General features: G+C 36.2%; 1 protein-coding gene across 1 annotated transcript in view; it reads right to left on the minus strand.

The window, feature by feature from the left end:
• Nucleotides 1-3378: 3378 nt before the first annotated feature.
• Nucleotides 3379-11142, minus strand: part of PKIA (cAMP-dependent protein kinase inhibitor alpha) — a 44417-nt gene continuing 36653 nt past the window's right edge. Inside the window, exons 2-3 of the mRNA XM_027690499.1 lie at nt 10795-10972; nt 3379-5907 (exon numbers count right to left, since the gene is read on the minus strand). Coding sequence (XP_027546300.1) covers nt 5828-5907; nt 10795-10945 — 231 coding nt within the window. The 5' untranslated portion in view covers nt 10946-10972 and the 3' untranslated portion in view covers nt 3379-5827. The remainder of the gene's footprint in view (nt 5908-10794; nt 10973-11142) is intronic.

An 11142-nucleotide genomic window follows, 5' to 3' on the forward strand; every position in this document is an offset into this window, starting at 1 on the left:
TTTTATTACCACATGGATGTTCAAAGGATACTTTAGAGTGAATAATAAATTTTAATTTGAACATCATATAGGAAGATATTAGTTGATAAAAATATGATCAGCCTTCCTGCTGATAGAAGCTATGGTTCAGACAATACTCCACAGGGTCTCTTGAAAATCCTGTTCCAACGAAATTAAAACATAGTGTGTTGCAACAGTCACAAGCACTGCCTGCAGATGCAGTGAGGGAGGGCAATGTGCAGCACTGACACTTTTTTCATGGCTGTACAGTCAGATTGACCATTTCTACTTTTTGTTGCATGTTCTATCCAATGTGTTTTGATGAAGTGCAAGCCATCTTTGTTCAAAAGAAATCACTAGCCTGAAAGAGATTTCCAAATACAATGGTGTGCTGAATGAGTTTGGCAAAACTTCTTAAAATGTTAAAAGCTTTTTAAGTTTTCCAGATCTAATTTTGTAGTCACACTTCAGTCAGGATATGGTTTTCAGGCTGCAAACCTAACCCCCCCATCTCTTACCCCTCCCTCCCCAAAATTACATGTAGTGTTGACAGTGCATTAACTGATTAACCACTGATACAATATGTTTATTATTTAACAAATACAAACCACTTATATGTCTTTGCTATTGGAGGAAGGTGGTGTGGATTTTTCACATGTATCTTTGTCTCAGACATTTTGGGAGCACTCAAGATCATCTGCCTCAGTCAAACCTTTATAAGGCTATCATCTATCACGCTAGCACATGGACCAGCACCAGAGAATGCCTTAATAGCAAACAGGATTGAAAGTGATGGCTAATTTGCTAAAACCTTCAGAACTCATAAGCAAGTCATCACTTGCATTAGTCCTTTTATAAATGCTTGGTTTCAGGGTACTGAAGTATGTGTTGCCTGAAAATACAATAAGATCATTTGTACACAGATGTCATGTGTTGACAAGTCTGTCCTGCCCTCCATTCTAAAACATCAGCAGCTCCAAGCCATAATGTAAGAATCAATGTAGAAAGACAGAGTGTGAAGTCCTGCTGCTTTCAGAAGACAGGAATGATTTTTGTAAGCATGAATGCACTATATTTTTGTTTACCTTTACTCTCTGCTTTTAAGATTTCTTTGTATTAACACTCCCTAGTTAACTCATTATATAACTCATTATTAGATAGTGAGTTAACAGCAATAGGAACCAACCTAGTACCCAGTTATCTTATTTGTCCAGATCACTGTTTGACCATTATTTTCTCTTAGACAGATATTGGCAGTATGTTACATGAAATACTGGAAATGTACCAAAAATCCATATTGATTACTTCTGTCCCTACTCTCTGGCAGGAAAAAATAAGTTCAGCCTCAGCCTGCAGAGACAGAATGTTCCTGCTACTATCTTGATTTCTATAATTTTATTAGCTGTTAATTATTTATGGGTTCTATTGTATTGGATCTGGCTGAGATGGAGTTAATTTTCAAAGAAATCTCTCGTTCTCTTTCATTAGAACCCAATGATGCTATGATTGATCTCAAGGGTTAAGTGCCACAGATTTATGGATGCTTCTGTTGAAAAACTGAAGTTGGTTCTGAAATCAAAATATCACCTAAAGTTGAACAATTTTCCTCCTTTTTAGCTATTAGCAACACATCCTGACTGTTCATCATATGATGGAGAAAGCTATTTTCTGTACTGGGCCCCACCTGCCTTACTATTAAGAAAAGATATCTTCCTTATATTGCTGTCCTATCTTCTTGAATTCACACTTCCTTCTTGGCTATTTTGCTTCTGTCACAGTGAGAATTTTGGAACAGACCCCCCTTTGTGCATTGGTCAAAAAGATTAAGTGAAACAACCTTTCCACTACAAGACTTAAGTCACTCAAATATACAGAAATACAGTACTCCACATCCATATACTTCTAGGGTATTGTTTTACATGAGGGGAGAATAGAACAGAAAATAAACCAGTCAGAAAGAGAGGCAAAGCAAAACAAATAAACAAGTCAGGACAAAAACACAGCAGTTCAACACTGCTGAGGTAAGGCAAACTGCCAAAGCTGAGGTTACTGTACTGTGCTCAGTCTCAACAGCAGCTCTCAGTGTTTCCTTTGCAGAAAATTTACTGGTATTTCTGAAACATAAAACACAAACATTAAGCACACCTGAAATTCTTCAGTTTAGCTGAGAAAGGCATTAATACTGTAGAAGGTCCAGCTTAACCACTTTGGTAGTTGCTCCTTCTGAGCACCAGATAATTATCCATTTGTAGTCATACCAGGATACACTTTTTACCACTTCAAAATTGTGGGGAAAAAAACATGGCAAGGGAAATTACACAGCCAAGTAGCAATCAGTATACTGACTTTTTTCATATTTATTTATATATTAATTTTTGTATGGAAGGTCATGGTGAACTTTTGGCTTAAAATTATGGTTTGATGAAGTAACAGTATGTGCGTGCTTGCTGCTGTCTTTTAACATGTGGTTTTTGAAGCACACGGCCAACATTAATGGAAATAAGCAGAAGAAATGCCAATATCTCTGTCCAATTCTAGTTCTAAAATGTGTGTGTTTCAAGTGGACAGGTAACCTAAACCCTGCAAGTGGAATGCTTGCAGACATATTCATAGACTTTACTATGAACAAAAGAACAAGAGTATAGAGACTTTTTAAGTGATGGTCCTGTGGGGTGAAGGAAGCACCAAAAACATCCATCTAAAGAGACAGTAAAACAAAAAAACCCCAAACGCACCACCATCCCACCAAAGCCAAACCTTTAAGGAGTATTATATTATGCTGATATTCCACACCTAACATTGTTGAATTTATACAGATTTTTGGGAAGATCTTTCTAAGATAATCATGGATTAAAAAAACATTTAAGTACTTACTCATCATGAAAACAATACAATATGAAGACGACACTGGAACAGAAGCCAGAGTGTCAGACTCACTGAAAAAGATAACTGGCAAAAGGAAAAATAACCCAGTCAAAGTCCAGTTCTGCCACCAGTGCCCCTGTTATATTACAGAGAATTATACAGAAGCAAAGGTGTGAGTATACTTCAACTACTTCTTCTGTAATTGATTTGGTAATAATTATACTCAAGATACAGTGCTGTGACTTGGCACAGACTAACCATATGTTTACATTAAGTGAGGCCTGTTTATAGATGCTACAGAAATACCCCAAATTAAGAAAGCAAGCAGAGTTCAAGTGATAAAGCACTCATACACTTGGGGGAAGAGGAACATAAACAGCCATTTACTCTACTAAAATTAGCAGTGCTATTTTCCATCACAAAGAGATGTGTTTCAAAAACCAGCAGAGGCCTCCATGATTTCTTTAAAAACAATAGAAAATGGGATGAGAAATAGAAGAAACAGGTACAAAATAGAGAGGAAAGGCTGAAATTAATTTTATTTAAAACACAAAAGAATTAAGAGGGAAAGAGTACTGAAATAAACCACTGAAGGAAAATAAGGAAAACCATCACTTTAATGTACTGTAAATACTTATTTCACTATTGCCTTTTTCCACAATATTTTATTGATGATGCTTCATGGATCATCAATAAAGTAACACTACAGAAAAACTCTGGAATCTTATTTTCTGCTGGAGTTTGTGCTAGATTGACAGTAAGTAGTCCATGACAAAGGGGCAACCAGTTCAGCCTGAAGACATGATGCAAGAGCAAAAGGGGAGAAACAACTAAAAAAAAAGATCAATAATAACGTGTTAAGTTTGAAAGGAACACCAAGTGAAACAAATGAATAAATAATTATTTTAAGGGTAACAGTGTTTTCAAAGCAAATGGACTACTTCTGTTACCAACAAGATAGGGCATTTGACAGCTAGTAAGAAGCAAGGCATTCAGCTTCCAAACACTAAAAGGTGAGAATTAATATTACACTAATGAGCCACAAGCGCACTGCTGGCTTGTTTTTTATTAACACTAATAAATGATCTCATAATACTGATCAGAAGTGTTTTTTTTTTTTCTCCACATATCTCACAAAAGATTTTCAGGTGACAAGTACTATGATACATATGGTAGAAACAAACAGCTGTGGCCACAAAGATGTTTCGTCAACTGATGATTAATATATTCAGGAAGCAATCACACTATTCATTAGTAAAAGTTTACAAACATTAAAAAGTGCATAACATTTGAAACCAACAACACAAAAATATATATAATATATATACTATATATAAAGAAAGTGACATCACCTCCTGTTAATAAAAGAAAACAAATCTTCTGACCTTGTGATTGGTGCTTGTGTGATTGCCATGGTTTACTATCAGTCACTCTCTTCACTCACCTTAGTCACACAGAGGTGTGGCTGCCCCCTTTTGCAGCATTCAGCCTCATGTATGGCCTTGTTCATTGGGGCAGGATGGGGGGAAGAAAAGCAATAAGCAATAGCTACTGCAGAACAGGTTATTAAATTGTAGATATTTTAAGTTATGTCCTGGATGGACAAACTATCCTGGTATTTTGATGAAGGTCCAGTTTGGACTTTCATTTTGGAATAGCTGAAATGGGAAAAAAATCTAGTCTTTTGGGTGCTAGATGCCAAGTCTCTCACTTCCCTTCCCAATTCCAAGCTGAAAGCCTGTGGTAGTGGATTCTAGCACTTGGCTGTGCTGGTGCATCAGTAACAGGTGACTGGCTGGGCAAACTCAACAGCCTGATCCACTGAGGCAAAGACAAGGAATAGTAAAAATTGTCCCCTGGCTGGATCCAGCCCATGTTTCAAAGTTGGACTATCCTGCATTTTAAAACTCATTTCAGAATACGTAACTGGCAATAACATATGCCAGTTATTTTCTCATGTGTAAACAAGGCCCATCTTAAACAATGTGAACCAAAAAAACCTCTAGCACCATGGAATTTGTTTGAATTTTAACCCATACAATGTTATAAATGTATTCTTAAAACTACCATAACAATAAAATGCTTGGACTAACATTTTAAAAAAATATCTCAGAAAAGATTAAGAAATTGGAAGTAAAATTAGAAAAATGGGGAAGAATAACATAAAAGATTTAATTTGAGTCTCTGATATGCAACTAACTACAGGTGAGTGGCAAAACTGTACCAAGGACACAACACGCGCTCAAGTATTCACATTAACAAATCGTTTTGAAGGCTCATCTAGTAACAAATCAGAGTGTTGCTGAGTCATTTAGGTTTAGGCATAATCAATTTAGCAGTTGACGTTTAGATCTATCATGTGCACATCACCACCTTATGCAAAAAAAGAGCCCTTTCAAAACATGTGGTAGAAAAATTCACAGTAACAGAAATATTCTTCATAAGCAGTTGAGAAGGGGCAGTGTGGAGCATCTAAGTTGTACAATACAAAAACCATTGTAAATAACAGAGCTGTAAAACAGATGCAAAGTTCTAAAAACAGTGCTTTCTTTACAGTTCTTATAATGGGCAAACACTTTGGCCAGAGAATTTTAAACTGAGGATCACACAAGCCTTTGCTTAAGATACAGAATTAGATCCTCTGACGTTTCAAAGGCCATTTGCTACAAGATTTACCTGTTCTACTTTCTAAAAGTGCTCCCATCGAGTCATTATGAAGGGATCTGATGACACTATCCCAAAAACTCAATACGTGTTCAACCATTGCTAATGACAGAGGTAGAGATTCTGTCTTCTGTCACAGCTTGTACCCCCCTTTTTAGCATTGTCTTGAGTGGGTTCCAGCAGTGAAGACACATGCACTTTCTTTTCTAACAGCTTTCTCATGGAAACAAATTTGTTCCTGCACACTCTTGTAGTCTGAAAACATCCAGCAGCTGCTCCACTTGGTCAAAGTCGGATGTCAGCTTTCTTGCTTTGCTGCCTCCCCTTGGGCCTCCCCGGTCTGCTCACTTGGATTTCGTTGTGCATCTCCTTCTCCTTCTATAACACAGAAGAAAAGGATGAGTAATCCACCCTAAAATAAAGAGGTCTTGCTTCCAGAACCCTGATTACTCATCCATCAGTTTCCAAAAGCAAAGTAAAAAGAAATTGAATCTGAAACATGAAACCCTTTACTACTAAGATAGCCATACTTTGTTTTTGAAGGTGTCTCTTGAGAAGCAAATTCCTAGTTACAATTGCCAGTATTATTTTTAGTAAAGACCTAAAGTAGTTAGAAATTAAAGAATTTAACAAAAACGGTAGAGTATTTCTGAAAATTTATTTACTATCATACTATGACAGTATAAGAGAAAAAAAACTCATTGCACCAAGTCTGAACAGAGTTTGCTATAAAAACATGCAACTTCAATAAAAGCAATAGCTTGTTAAAGCTCTATTTGTTCTGTGTGTCTGTTTTCAGCACCACGTCCCAGCATTCAATCCAGCTGTCTCACTGCAAACCTCAGAACAATGTGAGGAACAGAATACATCCTGCGTACAAGGAATAATACATTGTTTCTTGTATCTTGTAAGGATTCTGAGCAATTTGTACTGAACTGGCTCGACAGAGTAGTTATGAGAAGAAAATTCCATGGCTAGGTTGTAAAGATGTCTAAACAGAGGTAGTAGTGCCTCTTATTGTTAATCTATAGATCTCTAGAAAAAAAGTAGGGTTATCAATGCAGATATTTATTGTTTCCTCATTTCAGATCACACTGTACATCTGCAGTTTTATTTCTGTTTATAGAAATAAGCAACAAACATGTTCTCTTTTCTGTTTAGAAGAAGGGGCACATTGCTAATGGAAAAAAGTTCTTTGCATTGTAAAGAACATTGTCAATAGCTTAGACATGAGAGCAGTGTTTTGTGCATGAACGAGTATTTTAGGCAGGAAAATGCCTCAGAAGGTACCGTGAATTATCAAATTCAACCTGATGAAAAGTTGTATGGGAAGTTGATTAACCTATGAAACAGTGAGGTTTATTCTGTTCATTATGGATTGAGTAATGAATGAACATTTGTTTTGCAAGGCACTTTCTCAGAAAATGATTTCTCAGTTTCATCTCTCAAATTAGAAAGGATTCCATCAGGATGGATCTACGTGCAATTGTTTACTTTTGGATAGAAATCCCTTTTGCCCAAGTTGTCCAATCACTTTCTACAAAGCCTCCTACATTTGTTCTGATACTGCAAAAGTCCAGATGAGTGGAATCGTGGAGTTTTGTTCCTTTTTTGCCTGCTCTGTCCTCCATTTATTCTGACTACTAGGAAGTCTTTAATATCCCTTATGCTAGCTGGGCAAGCCACACTTTCCTGGAAGAATTCTTCTTGAAAAAAAACCAAACCAAAACCAAAACTAAAACCAACCAATCAACCAACTAAACAAAAACTTTGCAAGGTATTTGTGTTTAAAAGAAAAATCATCCTGGACACAAAGGCTAAACATTTCACTATCTACATGTTAAACATAGAGCACAAAGATTCAGAGAAGGAGCACTAAGGTTCTGATGTACCACTTCTTAAAAGATTCTTCTCAACTCACTGAAAAAACTCATTAGTTTAAATCCATTTAATCTATAATACACTGTCTTGGTACTACATACCTCTTCATTCCGCTGGTAGAGCTCTTCCACTAAAGGCTATAACACATGTTTACAGAAATAAATTTGCTTCTAAGTTTGGAGAATCCCAAAATTGCCAAAGCACACTCTTAAACTATTCTTCCCTTAAAATATGATGGTTCTAAGGTCTTTAGAGTAAGATTGCAATTCTTACACAGCATTTTGAAACCAGCAGGACATATTAAAAAAAGAAAGAAAACCAAGTAATACAATATTCCAAGTCACCATACAGTTGTGTGAGGTGGTAAGCTGGCAACAGTTACCAGTCCCGCTAATGTGCAGCTTTTAACTGATTTTTCTTCCTGTAATGCAACTGTCTCTACAGTGTTCATCATTGTTTCCCATGCTTACACCTAAAACATTTCTACCATGAATTAAAATCACTTTTAATTACAGTTTTCTACAATCAGTCCTTCATTGCAGTTCTGTATGACTTCAACACACTATTATCCCCGTTTTTTGTAGATGGTTGGACCACTACAACTTTTACAAGAAAGTGTCCTTTCCACTACTGTTCTGTAGCACCTAGAAAACGAGCAGTTTGTTTTAGAGATTAGATCCGCAGAGACTGGTCCTTGCTCTTCACTGTAGTGTCTCCTTACTGCTTCATTTAGCTATAATCGCTGGTAAGATGATCTAAATACCAGGGTTTTTGGATTGCACTGGTTATCTTGAGAGTGTTGAGCAGGCTGCTGATTTTTTTACTAAAATCTTTCTTTTGCCTTCTTTCTTATAATTTCTGTTGCAGTACTTACCAGATGCACCTAGTGTTGCTTTTACTAAATTTAGATAAAATATGTTGACACAGAGTACTTGGAACCTGTATTTTGAGGTTGGTAAATATGTCCATTTCATAGATAATAGCAGGTTGTTAGCTTGTTATGGACAAAGAAAACTAGGACAGCTGTTTTGAAGGGAGAGTATTATACAGTAATTATACTTATTATACATAAGTATTACAAGTAAATTCCTTATTATCTGTCGTCAGCTCATTGATGAGGGGATTAACTAACACTCACTTCAGGTATCAATTATTGCATGACAAATACGTGGTTTTGAACAAGGCCTCACTGCCTAGTGCCATTCAAAGCCGTTCTGGTATTTTACAGGAATATGTATCTGCAGGATTTTCAAAGTGAATGTACTAAACATGCTTGGGTAATTTAATTTACATATGTTTTACAACCACCTTCTTTTCCTTTAACATCTGCATTATCCTACTCTGCCATTACTCCATGCAGTTGAAAGGAAATGTACTTGCAGTTTTGCAAGAAAATGTGTGTAGCTGTGATAAGAAAAAAAGAAAAAGAAAAGGAAAGAATCAAATCTGGATGTCTATATTTATATAATTAGGTAGTACTTAGCATAAATTGTTTGACATGCACCTTGAAAGAAATAAGATATAACCCCCAAACACGTGCTTTCCTCTTAATCCTGTCAGGTGTGATACATATATGCATCCCACAAGCACTAATATATTCTGAACTAGGATTTGGCATGCAAAATATTTGTTAGCCTCTCTTGGTTTGGAAAGACATGATGGGGTAAAACATTAATACTCACATGAATGCTAGGTTAGACAATATCTTTTTCAATATTTTTGGTTTGGAGGCTTTTACTTGGCACCTAGGTGTACTAATAATACAAAATTTAAATACATTTTCATTATATCTAATTGCAACTGCATAACCTCCTGAAGAAGTATGTAGGAATTTCTGTGTTTCTACTACCTAAGGTAATTTTATGAGCAACTTTGTACATTTTTTTGCAATGATTAAGTTACCCAGGCTGCAAAAGGGATCTCCAAGAACTAAACAGACTCCCAATTTATGTATTAAAATTAGGCTAACAGTTATTTAAACCATTCTTATCACTACAGAGCAAACTGCAGGTAGCAAGTGCATATCAACATATGTTACAGGCACAAAGTCACATCCTTTTTACAGCTTACAAGAGAACACAGTTCTGGCTTATAACCACTTTGCAGCTTAACTTAAAATTAGGGATTGTTTATATCTTCTAAATAGACAAGATCAAAGACAATTTTGATAACTGTAAGTTTGAGACTGGAGGAAATTAAAGCAAGAAGGAAGGTTGGTATTATGCATTTCAAATGGCACCTACTTTCTATTTTTCCAACATTGTACACCTATCCCCACATTAAAATAAATAGACACACCGACCCACATACTAATAAAGCTTTTCTTTTTAAATCAAAAAAACTAAAGACCCTGCCCAGCTAGAATTGCACGCCCTGCCCAGCTAGAATTGCATGCATCTAGAATCTATAGGTCCCAAACTGGCAACTGCAGAAGGAATGACGTAGGATGTACACTAGTCCAAAAGCCAAAAAAGAATCCCTCACTTAAAACAGCACTACAACCACCTGAATATCACGCTGCCTACATCTGACTGTCCTGTGAAGAGTCTGCCTCTCAGAACTCTTGCTGTCTTTGAGAGAAGAATGTGCACAAACAGGGCAGCTGCTTATCAACAGTTTCTTCTTTGCTGCATTCATTTTCTTCTGCTGTTACTAAAATAAGCAAAACACCTCTTCCTTAAGATCTGAAAAGGGCTTTTTAATATCCATAAGATACATTCATTAACCCCCACCCGTGTAACATGAAAATCATTATACAGTCATATTACTTTTTTAATATAAGGTCTACTTTCCCCCCTTTTTCTCCACTAAAGGTGCACAACCCTTTTAAAATTTTGGTAATATCAAAGGCAAAGTAAGATTTAGGATTGCATAGCTACTTATCACCTTAGAAGAAGGACAAACTATTAGCAGAGAGGAGAAAGAGACAATTTACTCAGAAAAAAAGACCCAGGTAAAACAAACAACAATGCATTGCTATTGCTCTGTCCTTTGGCAGCTCAAAAAAATTAATTTCACAACAACTTTTCAAACAGACACATGGCTTCTCCTATAGGCTTCAAACCAGATACCTTCCATTAAAGGATATTATAAAGACTTGGGTTTTAATGAAGAGTTCCCTATTTTCTTCTCTATACTTCCCATAAAATTTATTCTGACATGGACCCTGACACTAGGTACTCACTGAAGAATGACTTTTCTTTTTTCAGTGACATGTTTTACTTGCAAATAACCATTTATGAAATCTGGGATTCTTATTGTAGGCAACCCCTGCTGATTAGAAAAAAAAAATTTTTGCTGCTAAGGGTCAAGGGAATAATGCATGCACATAAACCATGCACTTCAGTTTTAAATAAATGTAATGAAATGTCATAATGTACTCACCTGCTTTGTTTATATCAAGCTCTGATAACTTTAAGGCTAGTTCACTAGAGTTCCCACCTGGAGAGGACACAAGTATGTCATGTAACGCATTTCTTCTACCTGTTCTTCCTGAAGCAATAAAGTCTGCATATGTAGATTCCACATCAGTCATTGCTAACAAATATCCACATAGCAGTACCTAGATGGGAGGAAAAAAGAAAAAGAAAAACACCACCACTTAGACCACCAGAAAAACAGATGACTTTATGGAATGGGAATATAACTAGAATGTTCTCATCGTGGAGTAGAATTGCTAAGCAGTAAAAGAAGATGCCTCAGTCTCAAATTTTGGAGAAATCAGAGAAGAAG

Source organism: Neopelma chrysocephalum, unplaced genomic scaffold, assembly GCF_003984885.1.
Source record: "Neopelma chrysocephalum unplaced genomic scaffold, ASM398488v2 Primary Assembly neopelma1_22, whole genome shotgun sequence".
Lineage (NCBI taxonomy): Eukaryota > Metazoa > Chordata > Aves > Passeriformes > Pipridae > Neopelma > Neopelma chrysocephalum.